Source organism: Aedes aegypti, chromosome 3 (genome assembly GCF_002204515.2).
Source record: "Aedes aegypti strain LVP_AGWG chromosome 3, AaegL5.0 Primary Assembly, whole genome shotgun sequence".
NCBI classification, from domain to species: Eukaryota; Metazoa; Arthropoda; class Insecta; order Diptera; family Culicidae; genus Aedes; species Aedes aegypti.
The window spans coordinates 119,413,562-119,439,409 of NC_035109.1; the positions used below are offsets into that span (position 1 = coordinate 119,413,562).

The window sequence follows — 25,848 nt, forward strand, 5'->3', positions numbered from 1 at the left end:
AACCAGCCGGTGGACATTTCTTCGTCCTCCCAAACCTTCAGAAGTACTCGGAGGATCGCCTGATAAAGCTGCTCACTTCCCTATTTGTGAAGCTCTACCTGGAAGCCTTACAGTTCTTCAAATCGCTGACAGCTTTTTTAACTTCTCTTATAATCGGTGGCTCCACAACTAGACCTTCTTTCATCCATGTTCACCGTGCTTCTCATTTTCATTTTTGTTGTTCAATAACTGCTGAAAGTGCTCCTGGCAGCCACCGCCGTTTTATTGGTCAGCAAATTGCCTTCTCTATCATTACACATGGCAAACACTGGAACGGTATTGTGCCGCGCGCCATTGGTCATTGCATAAAATCTTCGCATATCGTTCCGGTTAATGCTATCTTGATCTTCAACCACCTTCGTGCTTCATTTTCTTTCTGCGATGAATTCGCTTTTCTTTGGCTCTCTGTTCTGTCGGGTACCGGCCACAAGCTTCTGGCATTACAGCACCGGCACCGGCATACAGCTTCTGGCGACATTCTTCACGTCTGTCACTCTCTGGCACTCTTCATCGAACCAGTCGTTTCGGCTTCGTCGTTGACCTGTGCTAATCGCTTCCCACGCCGTTGTTGCAACAGCTCCGTGGAAAGGGTCCCACAGGCTGTTGACATCTCCAGAAGCGTTTGTTTTGCCTAACTGCTCGTCTAGCTGCTGACGATACTGTACAGCTACCCCATCAGTCGAGAAGCGTTGGATATTGCCTCGAAAGTTCCTGACATCCATGATAACTGAGAAATGTTGCCCATCAACTAGCACATGGTCTATTAAGGAGCAGGCATCGCACTACGAAGTAGATACTGCCGATTGCTATTGTTCTCAATACAACCCAGTCAATTATAATTTGCTGATCACATTTTTTGTGCATTTTTAAGAATTTTAGGAAATTTTAAAATACTTCAAATGCATGATTGTAAACTGATATATGTTTCGTGTTATGAAAAGCTATCGCATTTTGATGAAAACTAAAAAAAATGTATTACTTTTAGGCTATTTGTTCATTTTTGAAGTGTTTGGAATTTTTACGTGGAATTGCGATTTCCAGCCCATAGTGTAGGTACTGCTTGAACCAGACGGGACGGGAAGTCTTTTATTCCGACTTTGTCAAAGTGCGATTTCTGCAAACGTGACGTGGTTGGTCTTTGGTGTTGTCGGAGTGACTGACTGGCCGTTGTTTGTTTATACTGGATGGCTCCTGGGTATGGGGATGGCCAAGGGAAGAGGTGTGACAATAAACTGACGAGGCGGGGGATAAACAAACTAGCTGTCAAAAAGCCATTAGCCGACAATGACCGGTGGCATACATGCGGATCTCGTTCACTTAAGGCTACCTTACCTTACTACGCTGTCTAAATGCACGGGATCCGTCGTTTATTAGTGAATGAGATCGGGTCAACCCGGGCTTCGCCCGCTTGGGTATAAATATTCATAAAATTTTAATTTGCTTCCTAAACGACACCAAAACCGAAAAGGACGCATTTTTGCGTCCATTTAGGAAACCCTAATTCCAACGAAAAACGACAAGGAGTGTGCATCCCGTTGTAAGGTGGGTCGTAAAAAATTAAACAGCTTCAAGGGACCATTTTCACGCTTTGTCCCTTGTTTACTTTAAAGCGGGCGGTGAAAGGACGGGTTTCACTTTTGAATCCCAATTTTATTTATGGCGACATTAAAAGATGGTTCGGTTGTTATTAAATTTTGTTGGGGGTCTGGGTGGAATTGCTAATATAACAGTTTTAACAATAAGTTGAAACCATAATCAAAATATTAAATACAATTGCAAACTATCCAACACAATACTTATCAACGCATTATAGAGAAGGTGTTGAAACACCTTTCTCATATATTGTTGCCTATCAACAAAACAAACATCAATACTGGAGTAGATAACCGTTCAGATTTTGTCAATTCGAATAAGGCTACCTATTACAAGGTGATTACTGGGGGTACACATAATTTCAATTAAATATCTTCAGCAACAAAAATCCCGAAACACATGTCTTATGTCACTTATATATGGCTCGAAACTCAAAAGAGATCCAAACTGTTTTGTTTATCATAATGATCGACTGGATGGAGCATGTGGTGGAGTTGCTATCATCATTGAACCTATGACAAAAGGTCGAAAGACAAAAGGTCGAAAGACAAAAGGTCGAAAGGACAGAAGGTTGAAGAACAAAATTGAAGGGACAAAATTTCGAAAATCTTTTTTCAAAGAAGGAAAAATTTCCCACCAAGCAAATCATTTTCGACCTTTTGTCCTTTCGACCTTTTTTCTTTCGACCTTTTGTCCTTTAGACGTTTTGTTTTTCGACCTTCTGTCCATAAACCCAAATTATCCACTCCTAAAAATTCCGTTTGCTTGAACCGTTTGTCATCATCCGAACCTTAATGGATTAAAGCCGGAACCCTTCAATCCTGCCCGAAATTGGTAGGAAAACTCAAACCGAAAAGAAAACTTCCGGATAATGTTGTCCAATCGATTTACCCCTGGCACTGTGCCACCGGGCATCAAGTCCAGACCAGGTTGCTGCCCGATGGCCACCGCCGGTCCTTTAATCCATAGTGCAAATATTGTCCCGGAAAGGTAAATCCCAGCAGCACCACCCCCACCCAGCTTAAGGGATGGCAAAAACTATTAATTTTCACCTTATCTCTGTCCAGGGAAAACTGCGACTGGCCATTGCCGGTCGTCGAGGTGATGGTCTCTCATACAAAGCTGTTTATCGCAGGAGCAGAGGGTAAATTGACTGAATTTAACTCGGACGCTTACTGGTCTCCCCCCAGCATGGAGCGAAATTGACAAGACTTATGGCAAATCCAATGGACATTGTAGAAGGTGTGAGTGTTGCCAAAGGGGGGCACGAGGGGTATTGTCCCACTCTTTACCTCCGACAGTTATCTTCTTAAATCAGTCGCATCATAAGAGAATCCTTGAGGAATTTTAGAAAAAATCTTGGATTTCTCAAAAATATCAAACATGCCAAAAAATCTTTATGGAAATCCACAAATTTATACCACGGCTCTGCCATTTGAACTTGAGCTTGATTGACTGTTCGTGGTTGCTTCGCCAGATCAGCTGCAATTATTGAAAGTATTCATGGATTAATCTTTAGGGAGATTTCGGGTGCATTTTCTGAAAAAAAAAACAGGATGTTATATCTGAAGAAATTTCCTGAAGAATTGATTTCTAAAAGATCCTGGAGGTGTCATTCCAAGTTTAATAGTGTTAAAGCGGTGCAACATAAGTAGAAATATAATTTGCAACAAAAAGGTTCATTACTGATATTACTCAGCTGTTATGTATATCCAACTGGAAAACCTACAAAAACCAGGAGCTGTTGATGGTAAGATTGTAAGTTAAATAATTGGTAAACTCTGAACTTTAAAAAAAAGCAAACGTGAAGAAATCATTGGAATAGTGTATGTAGGACTCCTTGCTCCAACTTTTAAAACAACTTCTATGAACTGCTTGACGAATCACAGGAGATTAAAGGAGTCTGAAAATGTCTCTACAGGAATCCCGAGATAAATTTTCTCATCCCCAAATTGACCTGCATTCAGACACAGCAGGTTCCGCTATTGTTTGTTATAACAATGAGAGCACCAGTACTTACACATTGAGGATGTTTCTGATCCAGAGTAGCGTCTGTTAGTTCCCTGTGAAAGTACAGCTGTTTTTGCAATATCGGAGTAGTAACTGCTCATGCTCATGTTCATGCTCATCTTGATACTCACTTGCAAAATTTAGGCAAAAAACTAATTAAGAATTCGATTTTATCTAGTCGCAGTAAGCATTTGAAAAAAAAAAAAATTTTGTTTCCAAATGGAACTAACTGTAGAAAATTTTCGAAAGGAATCGGCAAGAAATTTCTTGAACGATTCTTACCAACCGTTAAGTGGATCTAGGGTAACCAATATAATTTGGACCCCTATATATTTTGGACCCCCTTGGCCATTTTCCTGCAAATTTCCCAGTTTAAATCGAAAGACCAACTCAATTTGCATGCTATTTAGGAAAATAGGGCTATTCCGCACTAGCATCAACCGTTTGTACAAAGAAAATGTTTTTATTTTATGTGAAATTAATTTAATTTAATCGGTGCATCCATGCAACCGTTACACAACGTTACACACAGAAATTGAAGCCGTCAGAAAGTTTCAAATGTAAACAAAAACGTTTTTCAAATTTCTGGACAAAAATCGTAAAATTTCTTCGGTTTTCCATTGTCGATCGATTGATTAGACTATGGGCAAGCATATTATACATCCAGTGTCATGGACTTTGTCGCAGAACGATAAAAAAATGCCGGGGGTCCAAAATATATACTTTGAGGGTCCAAAATGTATTGGTGTGTCCAAAATAATGAAAAACAATGCTTCACAATTCAATTATTTTCGACGTTTTTTGGATCCTACATGACCGTTTGAGTATTTTTATCTCGTAGAGGAAGTTTTTCTCTACATTTTGGCATGTTCTTTGACTTGGTTACGCTGTGCAATTAATTAATTGGGACACAAAACTAAAATCACTTCCTTAGGGGGTCCAAAATACAACCGTTACCCTATGCCACGTTTCTCACCCACTTTGCCCTTTATGAAAAAAAAATATAATGAATTACTGTCGCACTTATCATCAATTTTGGAGGTTGTTCACTCTCCTCTACGAAGGAAAATCTGGGTACGCCTATGAGTAGATGACCGAGCTGTCGGAAGTCCCCTTTCATGACGATGACCTTTTCGAATTGTCCAGAACTGAGTAGCGAAACGGTGGCGGGGCAACTTTGTGTCCAACTTTAATGCTCGACAGCATGGCACAAAGGACCAAAGAAGGAAACTTCTTATCGCACTGTCCCAATAAATTAGCTTTATTAAATTTCTCCTCCAGTTGGGACAGGAGGGAACGTCCAAACCATCTGACTGACTCCAAGATTGCAAGGAGATCCATTTTTCCCGGATCAACCGAACCGACATAATGGCAAGTGCTTCGCGGTAGAACTCTACCCAAGGAAGCTAGGGAAAAATGCAAGAGAGCGAGCGGAAAGGAGTTCAAGTAAACATTCACCGTCAAGTGGGTAAACATCTTGGCTGGAGGTTAGGTTATGTTCATCAAAAGGATTACACGCTTCACAAAACCGCCTCCACCGCGCCTAGATGCTCAACTGCGTTGACACTCGCTTGCCGAGCACAATGCTTTTGGTTCTGCTATGAACCGGGAACTCAACCAAACGATTCGTTTTGGTTTTGGCGCACATACAGACCGAGAGGACACACACAAGTACCGAGGCCACACTCGCAAATCCTCTTGTGGTTTTGTGTGGCAGCTTTAATCTCCTTAATAGAATCCTTCCCGGTGACGTATGTTGCTTTAGGAGGCGTCTGGTCTCATAAAGCATCTATGGGATTGGTTCTGCTGGTGAATGATTAATCTATGGTGCTATTTCTGCGCACTTCCCGTTCAAACAATTGTTTGGACTACTTAAATACCAATTTTGCTTAAAATCTCTGATTTTGAGAAAGTTTTTTAAGAAATATTTCAAATAATTATTTTCTGTATCATTCTTGTAAGATTTCTGTGGAAATGTCCGATAAGATCTAGTAAAATTGACATATGCGTCTTGTTCAGAATTTGAGACTGAACTGTATCCGACTCCTTCATATAAATTATGGTGCAGAGCGGTAATTTCAGCATAACTTTAAACTTTTAAATTTAATGATATTTCAACGTTGAAAATATTGATGGCGTCAGCATCATCAACTGTTTTATGATTTCAGCAATGATCATTCATCTAACCCATTCACCACTATGACGCTGTTACACATTCGGCATTTGATGTGTCACCATCAATCTCCATTCAACTTTTCCAAAACCAGCAAATTCAATTCCCCGGCAATCCGTTTAACAGTGTCGAGTTCATCCCCGTTGTCACTGGTAATTAGATTGAATTCGATTCTTACTCAGAAAACCACTATCCGAATCGATTGAACCAACCTCTTTCTCTCATGTGACCAGAAAAAAAGAAATCCTTTCAATCCACCACAATTGCACGGAAATGAAGCAAAGAATTGTGAATGGTGCAGAGTCGAAATCCTTTTTTTCCACCGACCGAAATCGTATCAATTTCCTCGTGTCCGACCGAAATCTCCGGATTTAGTTGCACGATATCCCTAACTCAAAAGTGATCCTGATTCGTCGCATTTTCCCTCCCCCGATCTCTTTTATCGAACGGATTGGTCAGCTCGTGGTCAGCGCCACTTTTTGCCTCACATGCACACAGGGGACACTGTACTGGGAAAACTAATTTCTCCTCCAAAAGCCATTCAATCAAAGGCTAATCAAAACGACACATAGCCGGGGACGAACCCGGCTGAATGGTCGAAGAAGAGATCAGCCGGACAAAAAAGAAAAAGTTTTCCCCACCGGTCAGCCTTTGGTTCGGACGTTTTGCAAGAAGCTTCAGGATATATTTGTAGATCTCCGATATCCTGGCGGTATCCTTTCGATGCTATTTCCGAACCGAACCGGCCTTCCTCAACCCCACCCCAAACGATGAAGCTTTCCTTTATGGATTGACTTTTATCAAATCACTTTTCTTCGCAGTCGAGACAGCTAGAGTTAGATATACGGGCTCTCTTTAAGGTGGAACGATGATGGAGTAGAGCAGAGGTTCCCAAACTGTTTGGATGTGCGAATCATCCAGTTTTATTTCTCACGATATACCAGGGAAAACTGTAAGGTAAAAGCTTTCTGTAGAGCAATTTAAACAATTTAACCTTGCTACCTTAATGGCTACAGTGTAGCATCACGCCATTACCGAACGTATTGTAGAGCTCCATCTTCGTCGGTCATGGGCGATACCTCTTCAGTTGCCCGAACGTTTAGGGTCGCCAGGTCCTCTTCCACTGTACACAGCCAGCGTATCAAAAAACCACTGGTAATGCTTGTAGACCCAAAGATTCGATGGAGTCCTAAGGGGACCAAAAACATCCGTATATATCAATGTACATTGGTCCCAAAGCCATATCTAGGAAGACAAAAACGATTGCACCTAAACCGTCAATTTTAGATATATGGTGTCTTCGGCAAAGTTTCTCCATATTTTTCAGACATTTTTTTCAGTGAAGTAAAATTAGGATGACCCACATGGCTTACGAGATCAGCATATAAACTTTTTTGCTGACACATTTATGCCTATACAATGTTCTACAATGTTTTGGAACAACCGATTTTGAGCAACTTTGCCGAAAAACCCAAATTTCTATCTCTTATGGTTCGCGAGGTATGATTATTTTAAACAAAAAAGTTAGGGTGATACTGAAAAATACGACAATTTATCGCTAAAACTTAGTTAGTTTGATTGCGCAACTTTTTGCCGAAGAAACTATTATTCTATCTCTTATGGTTACAGAGTTATCAGAGATTTTCTTCTGAAAAATGGTTGTTTTCAAATGCCGATATCTCTGAAAAGCGCAAACGGATTCTCAATCTTTTGTCGCCATTAGAAAGATTCTCTTTTTCTCTATTCATAGTGGAAAAAAATGTGAGGACGGTTTTTGTTTGAAGAGATTTTGAAAATAATATGTTTTTAAACGAAAATCGTCCATAACATGAAAAATAATCGAGATAGCTCTTTGCTGCTTTCAGAAAAAATGTGCAAAATTGATAGTTCTGAAAGTGTTTCATACAAAGTATTCATAAAATATCAACACTTTAAGGTATATTCACCATAAACCGAAATTGATATGGTGAAGAAAGCGTAAACAGAGATATTTGTTGGAATAAATGAAATAACTGTATGTAAAGCCATTTAAAAATGAAAATATATGTATTGATATTGGATCGATCACAGTAAGTGGAATCTAAGAAGTTGGAGGTAGGAAAATAATATGCTGAAGCAGTTTCAGCAGTGATCCATGGAACATTAATCCATAAACGAAGTACTCTTATTTCACGCGAGATAAATTTGTCCAACTAACCGTATGACGTGGTCGGTTATAATTTGCAACCGCTTCGGTTTAATAGGCAGAAGGTCATGGATACAATATATTTTTCAGTAGCACCCTAACTTTTTTGTTTAAAATAATCATAACTCGCGAACCATAAGAGCCATGCCACCCACTCGAGCCACCCGCTGAAGCATCCTCTCGAGCCACCTAACAAGGTGGAGCACATGTGCGTCGGCCAAAAATTGATCATCATGTTCCATGTATACCTCCACCCACAGAATTATGTAGGCAGTATTACATGTACACGTTTCATACAAAGGTATTATTGTCGATATGAATTCATCAACAACTTCATAAAAGCTCAAAATCACAATTAATTTCATTTGGTAGTGAAAACATGTTTTTTGACCAAAATTATAAACATTCTTCACACCATGCGTGTGTTGTTTACTTTTTTTTGGCAGTTTTCTCCTCTCTTCTCTCGCTTCTCATGGATGGAGAAAGTTGCCATCAGTATGCATTTGAATTCTACTGTCAATTGTACCGTTTAATGTCTTATGTTCATTTTTGCTGTTAAATTGCTTCGTACATTGTATTTCTCACGCATAAAAATGTTTTGCAGCACTTGAGACATTGAACACCTTTTGAGTATTATGAAATTGTAAAATACGTGGTTGTAGCAAGTGTATGAATATCCAAACAGTTTTAATCCAAATGAAAAAAAAACTGACACCACTTCCAATCAGTGAGAGCGGCGCATCCGATTCATAAACAATGTTGGCTCAGTGAATTCGCGTTTCGGTGCTATTTTCGAGCACAAATTTACTAATATAAGTGATTTATTGCTCCCAGGAGCATCGTGAGTGAAAAATCAAAGTTTTTTAAGTATCGCATTAGATTTTTGAATTGCTACGGTGAGTAGAAATACGATTAAAAGTGTGTTTTAGAACGAGCACCGAAAAGCCAGCAAACAATATTTCGGTGCGTGAAGAAGAAGTGATTCGGTAGTGCGTGGTATTTTACAACACAAATCACAGCAATAACTACGAGTTTGCATTCGAAAACTGGTAATTTATAAGAAACACATTATGGAATGCTTTCAGTTAAGAAACCACTCCTCTACAATAAGGTTAGTAACTTCAAATAATCATTTTTTGTGATCGCTCTCGAAAACACTGTGAGAAGCGTGGGAGGAGGGAGCGAAAAGTGAAGGGGGGAGTAAGGTGCCATATTAGAGGCCATTTTGGTACTCAAGTCCTTAATATCTCTAAAAATCGAAAGCTCATGTTTTCAGGCAGCATTAAACAATACTAAATAAAGTGAAAGTTAAAATTTCAGAGAAATTTATTTTGGTGTTTTCGAGATTTTTTCCAGTTAGCTATGAATACTTGACATCTTTGAGATAGTTGTTTTTTTTATTAAAATGAACAACTTTGTCGAACATGCCATGCCTCTAAAACGTCACAGTAAAAAGTTAGATTGTGGTGCCACCTATCCAGACGATTTATGAACTATCCGTTTATCTCAGTAGATGGTCCATTTTGTTACAAATAGAATAGAATAGAAAAAAATAAACGGAGATTCATTGGCCTTGAATAATAAATATATAAAATTACCATCAACATTTAGGTCAAAATTAGTTTGCTAAGTCATTTTTAATGGCTGGTTGGAGTTTTGAGTAAAAAAATCAACATAGTTTTGAGTTACGCCGCTTTTGCAGCGTAACTATTCAAAACAAGAATTTTTAATTTTTAATGAGACATTCTAATATCGGTAATCATGTTTCAATGTTGTCAATGACATTGACATTGCCATGTTCTGTATATGTTACTGAACTAGCAGCTATACATTACACCTTAGAATACATAAGTTCTCTCCCACCCGAACACTTCTTCATTTTTCCCGACTGTTTAAGTTTTTTGGAGGCTGTTCGATCAATGAAGCCAGTGAAGCACTCAGCGTACTTCCTGAATTGAATACGCCAAGCATTGAGTGCTTTGTCAAATCTCTCTTACACTAGTACCTGGCTTGGTTCCCTTCCCATTGTTCCATTCCGGGCAATAAGAAAGCGGCGCTAAAGCAGGCGATGTTTACGAGCGTCAAATCACTTTCGATGATTTCTTTGCATTGGGCCGTCGGGAGACCTTGGTCAGTTGGCAACAGGAATGGAGAGACGGAGAAATGGGTAGATGGTTGCATTCTTTATTTCCACAAATGTCGAAATAACAATGGTTCTGAACATGAGTCCTGATTTCATTCATGTTATGAGTCGGCTTATGTCCAACCACTATTCGTTAAACGCGAATATCCACCATATTGGGCTCTCAAAAAGCAATCTCTGTATTTGCGGCATGGCTTACTAGGATATCGAACATGTCGTATGGGGATGGAGTGAGGATCGTGGCATCAGATCTGAACTGACTGAAACTCTCCGAATCCTAGGAAAACAGCAGACACCTGTTAGGGAAGTGTTAGTGGGCCTTGATTTGGAATATATGAATTTGATCTACCTTACCTGTGCGTATCAAAATCCGAGTTTGATTGTCGTTCGTTCCCTGTCTATCTTTTTCCCCTTCAAATTGTTATCTTCTCGTCAGCTATACTTCTTCAATTTTCATCAAATTATATCACTGCTGGCAATGTCGTTAATTTCCTATCATTTCACACACTACTTACGCTGAATTTCAACACTACTTTACCAAATTTGATTTGTTAAACTTAGTAGTACTCGATCACAAATTTAAAGCTGGAAAGGAAAGACTAAACAGTGTATAACGAATAGTTGCTCACATGCGCATTGTTATACAAAATATACCCATGTAAAATTTATTGAAACCTGAGTACTGAGTCACCAAACTGCCCTGAATATTGTGCAGCAAAAACTATTTTATTTATATGATGAAATTGGCTCAGTAATGCCACACAGCGCTTAAACCAATGAGAAATCAGTTGTTTGTGGAAAATTTTAAATTTATTTGATCACGGTTTGTCGTACATAACATTTGATCGTGATAAACGGTATTAGAATGCCTTATTAGTCTATTGAAAATTAATGCTTTTGATGGTTACGTAGCAAAAAAAGCGTAACTCAAAATTGTGTTGACATTTTTACTTCAAACTCTGCCCAGATACTACCAATAACTATGCAAAACAACTTTGATCAAGTTTTTATGGGAAATTCCTTCTGATAAGCACGGCCAATTCAAACCCGTTTAAATATCTCTAATTTTCTTTGAATTGTCATTAGCTTTATTCACGAGACTTTCAGCCCACGGCTGGTTCGTCTCCGAATTTTCTTTGAATATATGGACTGGTACTTCTCAAAAAGCGTTACTTCAAAACGGATCATAGGAAGCGGCTGGTGAGCTCAGCTTTGATGGAGATTATTTTCGGATAATAAAAGTCTGGCGGGCTCTGTGCTCTCGTTTTGCGAACTGATTAAGTTTACGAACCCCCGATGAAGTTCGTAAATTGAGATTACAGTGTATTATGATTTTACACACTTAAATCATATTACAGGAATCCGTAAATTTCACCGTAATCTCAACAGCTGAAAAATTTGGTGAAATAAATTAACGGAGTACGGTAAATTTATACAGTTTTCGGTAAAATTTCACCGGAATAACGGTGTTTTATTCAACCAAACTGTTCAGCTGCTGAGGTTACGGTGAAATTTACAGATTACGGTAAAATAATTCAATTTCATCGGCTTATAGAAAATCATACGAATTCTCAGGATTTTTTGGAATTCGTTGATTTTTTAAATAATATTTGACTTATTTTTGAGTTTTTGAATTTTATTGTATACACTTTCAGGTAATTGAAATTTTTGAACTTGTTGTGAATTCTTAGAGTATTGTTCTAGAGGACTGGTAGCGAGTCAGTTTTTTTCACCTAGTCAAAATTTTAAAAAAACTCACCATATAATTTGCAACGTTGCTAAAAATGCCCTAAACATTTTTTTCGTCGCTATTTTCGTGATATACTCATAAAGAAATGAAATACTGGGCTAGCCTTACTGACTGAACTGAAACATATGTATCTTTGTCATTCTAAAAACAAACAAAGGCTGATTTTGAAATCAAAGAGCAAAGAAAGATTGAGATTCCTGGTCAACTTTCTGAAGGAATTTACATAGATGCAACAAAAAAAATTATAAAAACTATTTTGATAAAAAAAATTGAAGATTTAATTTTTTTGTTTAGAATTTTCTGAAATTTAGCTTCGGTTTTCTTGAGAAATACGCCATAATTTTGACTACTAGACACTGACGTTCTTCATTTATTTGCAGCATAAATATTCATGTGATCAATTTTATGTCTTCTGCACTTTTATTAATTAATATGTGCTCCCCAAACCAACATAGAAATTTCTTGATATAACATCAACATTAACAAGAAAAGCATGAAATCCTTTAAAATAAGTCCGAAAAATATCAAAAGTCAAAAATCACTAAAGAAAAATTTTGTTCGTTTATGCATTTTTTTTCGAGCCGAAAAATTCTTTGAATTATATTCATCAATAAAACAGCGTCCAAAACCATAACATCTATAAAATCAGTTAAAAAAACGAAAAACATATTATCAAATTGTATTAGTTTCTAAAGTGTCCAAAGGAGCATCTTTTTTGTTTTTGTCTTGACACATTAAAAGAGGCGCCACTTATTTCGCCCATTTGTTACGGACATATCCCCTCTACTAGCAGCATCATTTTTCATTACAGAAAAGTATTCAAATCGCAATAACTTCTTTGTTTTACGATATTTTTGCATAAAAAACTTGTGATAAAAAGTTCTCAATCAACTATCCTTCTTTTAGAATTAGTGTCGATTTTAATCATTGGTCATCCAGATACGGAAATATACAAAAAACCGATGCGTTGCCATAACTTACGTAAATATCACAGGCTACAGATTTTTTTTATGTTCTAATATTTGCTTCTCAAAAAAATGCTTCAATGTGAGTCTGTTGTAAAAAATTAAACAAATTGGGTCAACAGTTTTTGAGTATTGAACATTTATGTTTCAGGTACCCTTTCCGCCTAAAAAATATCTTGAAAAATTAAAAAAAACTGGTAATTTTGAGACAACTCAACCGATTTGCACATTTTTTCAGAGAAGCTCTTCATTACTTGACATTACTTGACTTCATTGAGTCCACATTTTATTTTATTTTTATTTTTTTTATGAACTGTCTAAAAATAAAATGGCAAAAGTAATTTTGTATGGAAAATGTCGGCCCCCTAGGAATATTAGAATACCTTCAAGAAAAGATAATTGATAGTCAATACCGACATAGATTCTGAAAATAGAAAAGTTTCTTGAGAACTTGTGAAAAAGGGGGTTAAAAAAGTTATCGTGATTTGAATATTTTATGTAGTGAAAAATTGAAGCTGCCGGTAGAGGGGATATACAACTTAGATATATGCAAGAATAATCGAAATCAATTCAGAATTATTGGTGTTACAAAGCATCAAAATTGAAGAATGTTGGAGTAGTGTCAAAAGAAGCCCCGGTTGACGGTATTCTACGGGCTACTGAAATCAGATATTTAAAATTATAGTATTTGCCAAGTTTACACTGGTCTCGTGAAAAATGAAATAATCCAATGCGTCGTATTATTGGCCATTTATGGCGATCAAGTCTTATACCGGTTTTAACGATCATGTCTAACCGATGTCAGTGGGGCCCAGATAGCCGTAGCGGTAAACGCGCTGCTATTCAGCATGACCAAGCTGAGGGTCGTGGGTTCGAATCCCGCTGGTCGAGGATCTTTTCGTAAAGGAAGTTTTCTCGATTCCCAGGGCATAGAGTATCTTCGTACCTGCCACACGATATACACATGCAAAAATGGTCAATCGGCAAAGAAAGCTCTCAGTTAATAACTGTGGAAGTGCTCATAAGCAGGGTTGGGAAAAAATCTGAAACTCACTCTACAGTAGCCAAACAAAGCCAATCACAGTCAGCGAAGCCAGTGAAACTCACGCCCATCGCTGCTGTAGGCAAATGCCTTGAAAATTGCAAAACACCCGTTGCTAAGGGCAACCCGAAATTACTGTAGAAAAATGTTCTATTTCCCGCTGCATTTCCCGCATTTAGAGCCTTCAATGACACTCATGATTTAGAAAATTCGTGCACCCAACAGAGGCTACTTGATGAGATTCACGTTTTTGAACTACTGTACTGGGAGAGCCACGTGATTTTCGCGAAATTAACTACTATTACCATTCCCAGCACTGCTCATAAGAACACTAATCTGAGAAGCAGGCTTGGTCCCAGTTGGGACGTCATGCCAGAAAGAAGAAGAAGAAGAAGTCTAACCGATAACTATTGAGAAATACCCAACATTACTGCAGTTCTCTACATTTAAAATTTAATGCAATATTCAGTATTGGCCCGATTTTGTCAACTACTTGTTTTTGAAGATTTTTTGTTTTTTTTTTCAAATATTTTTTAATCCGATTTGCTTCTAAATCTTATAAATACCATGGAAATGTCCAACATAGGAAATAAAAAACTTAGATAAATTACATATTTATATTTTGGAGGCGATTTGAAATACTTTTTGAAAATTGGTTGGCGAAATCTATGTGTCGATTGGTTGATATCCATGGTTAAACGGTATGCACTTGCATTCTTATTCATTTTTTTTTACTAATACTTGCAGTTTTGGAGTCACTATTTTGATCATTTTAGTTACTAAAGTCACTATTTTTGCTACAGATTTTAATATGTAATTAAGATTGTGTGCCTCAAAATTTTCATTGTTGGTTATGACAATCATTGTTATATATCTTTTGTCTCTTGTGAATTTACTTACATAACTAACAGATTTATCCCGTACAATTATTGTAAAACAATAGGCAAGCTTCTAAGAAGTATGCGAAAACGTAAACAAAATATACGAATCTAGAATAAAAAGAAATAACTCTTTGATGGTGTCTTACGCAGGGGATCGCAACCCACAGTTTGGAAACCCCTGCAGTCGAAGCAACGGTCGGTCACACAAACATACTGGGGACCTATCTCGTTTCCGATATCGCTTTGATATGATTTTGATTTTATGCGCTTCTTTGCGCAATTTTCCGCTCCACAGTTGGGTTTCCCTCTCTCGATGAGGGACTTGGCAGCCGGCGGCGGCGGCGAGTTAGATGACAAAAATAAGACCATCATCATCGAGGGGCTTCGATAACCCGGTGCCGGTACCTCCCACCCTTCCTGGCCCGTCCCGTCCGTACACAGAAAAAAATATTTAATTTTCAATGTGATGTAAACTGAAGCCTACTGTAAAAATAAATCAAATTCGTGTGTTGTTACAGCATCATGTAAATTTAAATGAATATACATTACATTTTCAACTAATAATGGTTGAATATTACATGATCGTGTAAATCTAAAGTGAATTCGATTTAAAAATAATGGATTGGTCGTTGAAATTTAGGTTTATTTTGATGCTCCAAATATGTGCATGAAAATAAACTTAAATTTACAACATTTTTTTAGCTGTGTAGATATCGAAGGATTCCGTCATGCGGCAAATAAGATGAAAGTTAGCTCGTTATCGTTAGCCGACCGGAGCATTCCAGGAGTGATACCGAACCGTGGCGAGGTCCAGGGGAACTTCAAGCGGGGGGAAAAGTTTGCTTAGCCCACTGAAGGCTGCTGGAACGAGGATGTCACTCTCGGGTTTTGGATCGAGTGGTGCTACACATACACAAATGGCTGTTTTGTGGCCGACTGTGTAAACAATACGGGGTTCAAGAGTTCAACAAGCACATACCCGAGAAGAGCCGGCAAAAGTTACTCGATGGGATTTGCTGTCAGTATCCCCCGTTCGTGTGGGGGTGACCCTTGTTAGGGCATGAGAGCTGGAAGGGATTGGGCGGGCACTCAGGTGGCAATGTTGATTCTCACGATTTAGAAGTTGGCGTTGGAATTTTGTCGGTGCGAGAAGACAATAATGAACAAATTGGGAATGTTTTGCAAACTCAGATTTGTAGTTGAACGCAAGAAGTCACAGTTTAACGACTTATCAAATGCGTTGAAATGACTGCATTCGTTATTTTTTGGATTGGTTTTATGCGTCGGGAAAAGATGTTGGTTCTCTACTATTGTCTTTAAAAATTCTAATTGGAAAATTTATCGAAGAAAGGTCTAAGAGTTTTTTTTATACAATTTTCTCATTCTTAGGAACGCAATAACAGATGTGATTGAGTTTCGGATGTTCACACTTCTCTCCATAAACGATGTTCGAACCCGATATCTTCATTCCCCCACTAGTTTAATTATCTGAAATTTAAATTCCATTCATATCCCGCTATGCAACATCTACAAGGCTCCCTCTCACCAGCCTGCAAACAAACAGTCTCGCAGTTAATTGATTTCTGTCAACCGAAAGTGATTAGTAATCCTCGTGGGACCTTCGTGCTAACCTATTCCCAAACGGCACTAAATTTACAGTAAGCCTCCATTCTCTCTCTGTGTCGCGCCGCATCTCGAAATGAAGTTCATTTTCCGCACTCCAATTTCAGCCCGTCACAACCAATGAGACAGCCATACATCTTGCGGTGTACGCCCCAAACAAAGTCCCGCGGACAAGTCCCGGCTTGATAAATTAGAACCCGACTTTAAAGAACCTTCGTGTCTTCGTGTGTTCTTCGCGCGCAGTGTCGTCCCGAAGGCATTAATTAGTTTCACTCGACGCGGCAACTATACTGTTACCTACTGGTTATATCTGCATTTCTCACACTTCACGTGTGTCGCTTTCATGTGCGCAATCTGGTGTACCGTAAAACGGGGTAACATTGATATCTGATAATTTACAGCATTCTGATATTTATTATTTTCACTTATACTTAACTTCATCTGACCTGCATTTTTGAACCCCTCGCATCATGACAATATATCTACTTGAAGGTGTCAAATAAAGAGCTTTTAGTTTATGCGGGAATACACTAAGTTGAGTTTTGAATGCATTAGGAGAAATTTTCTATTTTTGGAAGTATGAAGAAAGAATACCCAAACTTTTTTGCAATCTACTACAGATGACACGCAGGCCGTACTTTGACGGAGAGGCCTGTGTCATCCACAAACAAAGGTTTTTGACATCCCTGAGATAACTCGGGTAAATGAGATGTGAAAATATTGTATGTTCCAGAATGTTGTTTTGAAATCCTACTCTTTCCGAAAGACTTTTAGACTTGGATTTTTTACTTTGGTAAAAAGATTCAACTTAAGTTGGTGAAACCAAAAAAGGTTTGTTTCGAACAAAATCGAATTTATTGCTTTCCGCTTATGGATTTGAGGCCGAATTCAAGTTTTACTACAATTTTGTTTGTGAGCATTTCAATAATGCTGGATCTTATCCATTTTCAATATTCGAATATAAAGCCTGAAATGTTCTCGATTTCAATGAAAAAGTCCTAAAAAGATGTACCAGACTAATAAACTTTGGTTTAGCACAAATTTTACTTATCAACAGAAATTATGCTATATTGTTTAGTAAATTGTAGGCCCCTCCCTTACTATCAAAACTACCCCAGTTAACGGTACGGTGTTAGAGCCTGTGTATAATATTTCAATGAGGTAATTAATAATTGTTTCTTTTCTCCCTTCTCCTTCCAGACACAAGCGAAAAGTTCAAAATTTCCTGCCCTGCAAAACGCCAACCCGGGGGCCGCCGCATCATCTGGACGCAACAGGTGTCTCGGCGGCCCACTCGGTGACGTACGAGGACCCCGACGTGCACCTAGGGCACCATCCGCTGGTGATGCGGCATCACCACCATCATCACCATCACAACATGGAGGTAGGTTCCCTTTTTTTTTGGAGGGATGAGGGATCTTCTTTCTACGAAACAAGCTGATGGATTATTCTATTACCAGGTTACAGCGAAATAATGAATTGTAAAATCTCATCGATTATGATTGCCTTCACACCTAGAAAACATGTTTCGCCGGAATGTGCGCTTTTTGGTTGATGTTGATAATTGCATCGAAATGAACTATCAGTTCGAAGCTTTAGACAAATGTTCCAAATGTTTTGCTTCCGAATCGCAAAGAAAGGAGACTGTCGCGTATTGCCGGAAACTCTTAAAGATAGCTAACTTCTTCTCAAACATCTTGATGAGAAGAAGCACATTTTTTTTACTTATGACGTCAAAACAGAACGTTGGTTCAAAGTTGGCTTGAACGGTCTCTCAAGTGAATATTAGTCACATGAAGAGATCTAAAATGGAATAAATGATCTACTTGGATTTTCCCCAATCCCCATTATGAAAAAGAGAACCCAATGTGGCATTCTTCGAAAAGGGCTTTCTCAAGACTTATGTTCGATGTCCGTGTGACATGAGAACATCACTCAGTGCTGTCGGTGCCAAAAGTGGGGTCATGGTACAAAAAATTGACACATCGATACTAAATGAATGATTTGTGGAGGTTCTTCTCACGCTAAAGATGTCTGTCCTGTGAAGGATGACACCACAAAGTTTGTATGCGCGAATCGCGAGGACTATCATAAGTCAAACTTTTGGAATTGCCCTTCGCGTAGGCGAGTCATCGAGGCTCGTTCCAGGCAGATGAACGGTCATGTTTTTCGTTTCCAAAATTCCCCTGGTAGAGTATAAAACAATGCTCATTTTTAAGTTAACGATCACGTGATTAAGAATCATACCCATCAGGAAGATTGTATTCCGTCGGGTAGCCGTTCGGATTTTTCAATTTCGAATGGATCTACCCAAGGAAAATCCTATGCCGACATCGTAGCAGGTTATTTAAACTCCTCCCCTTTTCATAGTACGAGTAACCGTTTCAATTGTTTTAAATCAAATAAAAAAAAAACCCTGCCGCCACAGGAACCTTCTGTTCCGCCTCTTCGTCTACCGAAAATCCTAATGGAAAATCATCAGATAATGTAACTGATGTATTCTTCGAATTGAACAATTGAATCAAATGATTGATGCAATGTTCAAAATCACCACTATGACTGAAGCAGTCCAAGTTGGTGTAAAATTTACTAATCAAATTGTTATTGGATTACGTTTTTCTAATGGATCCAAATAATAATTTAAATATTTTAAATTGGAATGCTCGTTCTTTGAATAGTAAAGAGAACGAGCTGTTTAATTTTCTAACAGCTAATAACATACATATAGCAGTTATTACTGGAACTTAATTAAAACCTGGATCCACACTCAGAAGAGATCCAATTTACTTTTGTTTGTCGTAATGATCGACTTGATGGGAATGTGGTGGAGTTGCAATCATCATTCATAGGCGTATAAAAGATCAACTTTCTTCGTCATTTGAAACCAAATTTGTTGAAACTTTGGGTGTTTCTGTTGAAACACAGCTTGGTAAATATACTTTCATAGCTGCTTATTTGCCTTTTCAATATTCTGGACAGCAAGTTAACTTGCGAAAATTGACTCACAATAAGTCAAAATTGTTTGTCATTGATGACTTTGATGCAAAACGTCGCTCATGGAACAATTCGCAAACGTATTCCAATAGCAGAATTTTATTTGATGAGTTCTCTTCAGGATATTTCTCAATTCAACACCCTGATAGCCCTACATATTTTTCCTCTTCTAGAAACACTTCTACGATTGGTTTGGTCCTAAAAGACTTCAGCTGTAAAAAAAACGCTAGATAGCTTTGTAACCAACTGGTTGCTCATATTGAGCAGAAGGGGCCAAGGGGACCAGCCCCCCTCCAGAATCATCCAGAACCCACCCCCCTAATTTTGAATGACAATAAATTTAAATAAATCATGATTCCAAGGTTAAACAAAATTCAGAACCGATATGACTCTTTTTGTCGACCAAAAACTCTCTAGTTAGTAACGTTCTTTTATTTTGTACAACAAACCTCAATTCAATTTCAATAAATCTAATTTTCTGAAAAATGCAAACAATGTTAGTTAAGATGTTTTGGTATAAAGCAGCACATTCACTGCATTATGATTTCCCAGGATTCGGAGGATGCCTTGCATTCATTCATACATTCACTACAACTCGTATGCTGCGCGACTGAATTAAATTGAAAAATATATAAAATTACTGCAGAAATTTCGCAGATAATAGAGAGCAGGATTTTTTGGCAAAAATGCTTAATTTTTTAATACATCTTTTTAATAAATTTCAAGCTCGCTAAGATGGATGACAGAAATTTAACCTGGTGTGAAAAATTCCAGCAAAATGGAAAACGGAATGGTCGTCAAATCCTATACTGAGTTTTTTCCTCTCAGTACTAAAGAACAGTGATGGAAAGTGGCGAACACTTCTTCTGAACTGGAACAAAAGCAAAACTAAACGCTCCCGAGCGTCAGAGCGCTGGTTTACTCGCATCTGTCGGTTCCCGAGTAACTGAAGCTAAAAGTGATTCGCGAACGTGTTCGGAGCTGTTCAGAGTCATATTGTGCTTTTGGGGAAAAAAGCTGCTTCCCCTCCGAGATTTATGGTTTTCAAGGGCTTTTGACTACAAACTAGTAGTTTACTGTCGATATGATGATTATACAATTAATATGTCTGTCAAAACCATAATAAATCACACCTTGCTCGGTTACTCGCGAGTAAACGCTCCCGAGCTTGTTGCTACTTCTTTTGACATGTTCTCCCGGGCACTCACACCTAGCCAGTTCCCGAGTCTGTGATGTTTGTTATGCGTTGGTATACACTCGTGAGCTGCTTCGTGATGCGAACTTTTCCAGCACTGCTAAAGAAGTTCCTCTGCCAATTTGTACCAGCTGTCTTCCCAAAAATTGTATTACACGTTCTTTCGCGAAATTCATCAAAAGTCCTTCAGAAATATTTATCACATGCATCACAAATAGCGTCAAAAAATTGTCTATGTTTTTTTTCAACAGAAATTCTGTTTCAATGGATTATACAAGAATTATCTACGAAAAATGTTTTCAAACTGTCTTTTGTCTTCAAATATATATTTTCTTCAGAATTTTTCAGGAGTACTTTCGTTTTTGAAATTAACATAGCAGTAAAGGAATCTGTGGAAAAACATTTTACAAAATAACTTGCAAAGGAGCAGGGATTCATAAAGACATCCATAAAGCAATTTGTAAAGATATTGCTCAAAAATTTTTTTCAGGGAGAGTTTTATCAATTATTGGCAGTATTTCATAATGATTAAATTCTTTGTGCAATTACAGGGTGGAATTCCTAAAGATTTTCTGGCTAAATATTGGGGAATCCAGAAGCCAAGGAAATATTTCTGCTTGATTTCAAGAATAATTTCTAAGGAAGATTCTGAAGAAACTTATTGGAACATTTGTTTTATTTAATTCATTAGAGATGTTCAAAACTTTAAAAACTGCAAAATTCATATACGTTTCTGAAAGCCCATAAGGAATTTCACAACAAATTTTCAACTAAATCAAAAATTTCCTCCAGGATTTAAATTCACTTAAATCTTACATTACATATATCACTATAAGACAACTTTGACAATGTTCTCAAAAACTACCGCAAACATTTTCGCATTGAACATCTACAGTTCTACCACAATATTAAAAAAAATCTCCATATGAATATGGATGAATTCCTGCGAAGATGAAAAGTTGGTTTCTAAACCTATCTGTGAGTCTGTTATCTATAATTTCGGAGTCCTTGCAAAACATTTTCTCAGATGTTAGATACAAATACCTTCAGTAAAAATTCCATCCGTTTTTCCGCCAAAAATTGTCTTTTGCAATCGACCATGAAAAAAATCAATATGTTTTGTGGTAAATCTTATAAAAATCACTCAAGTTTTTTTTGTCATATATATATTGTCAGGGATTTCTTTGAGAAGTTTAAGCATAAATTGCAAAATCATATAATAAATCTGTTGAGTTTTTAAATCTCCAGAAGAATTGCTAGCGCTGTTTAAAGAAAAAAAATCTCAGGAAAGTACTTGGATGGGTCTCTGGTTAATGTTAATTGTTCGAAAGAATCTTTTATAGGCATGTTTGATTTTTTTTTAAATATTCTTAGGTATGCATTTATGAATACATTGTACAATATAATTTCCAAGAGTATTGAAGAAATGCGAAGAGCAACATCAAAACTACTTTAATAGATGTCTAAAGAAGGAACTCTCCTGTCAAAAATACAGATAGATCTGCAGACAACTTCTCTAAAAAATCGCTCAGAACATTTTCCCAATTCAATTTTGTTAATTTGCTCTAGATTATAGTTTTCCAAACTGAAGGCCGCGATCCTTTGGCCGGTTTCTGATGAGACGCAAACAAATACAAATTTGAAATTCTCTTCAACGTTCTTGAATGTCTCCTTAAAGTGATATGACTTTGCTCTTTATATTCCAATTATTTATTTCAACAATTTTTTCCAGCAATCGACCATTAGATTAGTTGGTACTAAACATCAACACTATTTCACTTACGAGGGTTATATTAAGCGGAGATTTTCAAACAACTTGATGTTTAACAATAGAACCAGTTAGTTCTTAATGAACCCCACTACAAATTTACAGAACTTTATAAAAATATAATGAGTTATTCTACAACTCTGCTGTTTATGGAATTTCGATGGATGACGTTCGATAGAAACGTGCAAGTACATTTTTTGTGTCAGATATCAGAAAAAATATCCTTCCCTTATGAAAACTTCGAAGAATAATTCAGTTCATTTCAGTACGAAAGTCTGGAATTCAGGAAATTTAACTGATTATCAACGCTTCATTGGTTGTAATAAATATTGCTCATTTTGTCAAATCTCAGTTTTGTTACAGCTCCATAATACGAGCTGGTTAAATGCAGTCAAACCTTTATGAGTCGAAACTTAAGAGACCATCGACTTATAGAAGTATTGAGTCATTGAGCAGAAATCCTTTGGAAAGTTGCTTCAAGGCACTATCATGATAACTTTCGAAATTAATTATCACATTTTCAATTTTTGTGAGATATTTTTATTTGTCCCATGATTGCAATCGTAATAATCTCTGGTTCATTTATTCATATCTGAAAAACTCTCATCTGATGATGGGACATGATTTATCTACGCTTAAAATATTCAGGTATGAGAGGTATCTAGCAGTTGCGAAATTTGAAACGTCTTATCCCCAACAGAGTAAGTTTTTTTCTTAAATTTGTCGCTTGTGGGTCGCGAGAAATACGCCTGACTGCCAGGTGGGTCGCACATCCGGAAAAGTTTGGGAACCTATGCTCTAGAAAATCTTGTGGCACATTAGGAGGAATCCTTTGAGTAACACCTGGAAGAATCATTCAATGTTTTTTGCAGGAAATCTTGGATAATTTTCGCTGCGATTTTTTCTATACCTGAACATTTTTCCCGAGAGATATTCTGAAAGATTTGTTTAAGGAATCTGAAGAGAAACATTAAGAAGAACCTCGTACGAAAAGTTGTTAAAACTGCTGGTGAACTCCCCGAAAAAAAATATGGTAAGAATCCTAGCTTGGTGATATTGAAGACAGTTCTCACGGAACATTACTAAAGGACCTATGTACAAATGAGAGATTGTCTTCTCTCTCGTTCTCTTTCGATTATAACAGTGGAATACTAAAGATTTTGGGAAGTTTTTCACAATAGATCGAAAGTCAATTTCCTTGACTAGCGTTTCATACAAAAAACGCAATAGGTTAATGTGACACAGTTATTAATGAAAGAGAAAGTAAACAAAGAGAGCCTCTCAATGTTAGATAGGTCCTTTAGTAATGTTCCGCGAGAGTTGTGGTTATAATCCTAGAGTTTTTTGTACTTTTTTTTTCAAGAATGTCTAAGTAATTCCAGAAAATTCTAAACAAATCTTAAATAAGCAACTGGATAATATTTTTAACTAACGATAAGAATTTATATTTGATGAGTACGTAGAGGACGTCATTGGAGAAATACTTAAAATAATTTCTTAAACATTCTTTGGTTCTTTGAGAGATTTTTTAAGCAATTCGATAGAGATTCTTTCTTGTTAAGTCAGAAAACCTGAAGACATTTCAATAAAAATCTGTTGAATAGTGACGACTAAACCCGGGAATGATATTCCGTGGGAATCTCAGGAAAAACTCGGAGGAGTCTTTTAAAAGCGCATGGTTAAATACCATAAATATTCGTGGAAGAATCACAAGAGATATTCCGCGTAAGTTCGTTTGAAGAATTCTTGAAGGGTTTTTTTTTTATTAAATTAGACAAAAAACGAATATTTTTCCTAGTGAAAATTGATATTTATTTCACTTATGTGTAGCGATAAGTGATGATTGCGACCGACATTACTTAATAAAACCAGAATTTTCCAGGCACCACCTAGCCCTCTCCAGAAAAAAAATCCTAGCTACGCCAAAGGCATACATTTCAACGGGGATGAACCAGCCTCGGGCTGAGTTTCTCAATAATAAAGAGTCAACTTAATATTTATTTATATTTCAAATACCCCATGAATTAATGAGAACTATTATGAAATAATCAAAAAAATGAAAGCCCCTGGCGATTATGGAATTTTTTACATCCTCATCAAGAAACTTCCAGAAAGTAGCTTATTATTCTTAGTTGATATATTTAACAAATGTTTTCAGTTGGTACATTTTCCTGACAAATGGAAAAATGCTTTGGTTGTACCAGTTTTAAAACCAGATAAAAATCCTGCAGAAGTTCCAGCTATCGTCCAATCAGCTGACTTTCCTCCATCAATAAACTTTTTGAAACGGTCATTTTGAACAGAATGATGGTCCACATCAATGATAATTCAATTTTTTCCAATGAATAGTTCGGATTCCGCCATGGACATTGGACCACTCAACAACTTTCACGTGTAACAAATATGATTCTAGAGGCTGTTCTAGCGGGATTTGGGGCAAGTGTGCCACCTTAAGCAAATTGTTCTCTAACTTTGTCTAAAGCTTAAAAAACCCACCAATTTAGCCTCACGATGTTAGTTTCGCATCTTTTCATAAACACTATGCCATTTAAAATGAAAATAATTTCAAAAAGTATTAGTTTTGGAGCTCCACAAAAATCATCCAAAATTACCTAATTTTCAACACTATGGGGCAAGTGTGCCACCCATATGGGGCAAGACGGCCACCGAATGAGCATCACATATAATTCTACTTGTAATAAAAATTTCTTTATTTCATATTGATATTACTTACAAAGCAGAGACTTATTGATAATTTTAAAAAATATTTTTAAGTTTACCGTCATAAGGGGATGCTTTATAACAAGGGTCATTACATGCGGAACTCTCTACTAGTCAATTCGAATGACTCAAATGGTTATTTTTGTTATCATTCAATACGCTATATGAATTAACCTTTTATTACGCAGGATCTGTATAATATTACACTAGATCAGCAATAGAAAACGGTAAATATTGATAAATACAGTCGAAGCTCGTTATAACGACAATTTTTATTGCGACAAATCTCTCTATAACGACATTTTCAATGGTCCCTAAAATTCCCATACTAATTTCAACTTTTATAGCGACATTTCTCTGTTTCGACCGTTCTCTAATGCGACATTAGTGTAATATTCAATAGTCACTTAATATAACGACATTCGTTTAGCTATTTTAGTACATATTATGATCGTTTTATTCCTCCATGCTCCATAACGACATCCAACTTCTTTATAACGACGATTTTATAGCGACATCTCCGTATACTGACGGTCCCTTGCGATGTCGCTATAACGAGCTTCGACTGTATAAGTAAAACAGTTCTTAAAACGCCTAAAACCATGTTATTATTGAATATTTGGAGAAAAAATCACTTTGGGCGCTAAAATGCTCGCTATTCCCGTTCTACACTTCAGAAACCACTACTGGTGCCTCATTTTGGTTCATTATTATGATTATGTGGATGATGTTTACATTTTTATGAATTTCACTCCAACCATTTTTG

At 37.1% G+C, this 25,848-nt stretch overlaps 1 protein-coding gene across 1 annotated transcript in view; it reads left to right on the plus strand.

The window, feature by feature from the left end:
* The window catches only part of LOC5572157 (uncharacterized protein DDB_G0283357), a 269,251-nt gene that overhangs the window by 219,880 nt on the left and 23,523 nt on the right, over window positions 1–25,848 (plus strand). Inside the window, exon 3 of the mRNA XM_021851076.1 lies at window positions 17,605–17,788. Coding sequence (XP_021706768.1) covers window positions 17,605–17,788 — 184 coding nt within the window. The remainder of the gene's footprint in view (window positions 1–17,604; window positions 17,789–25,848) is intronic.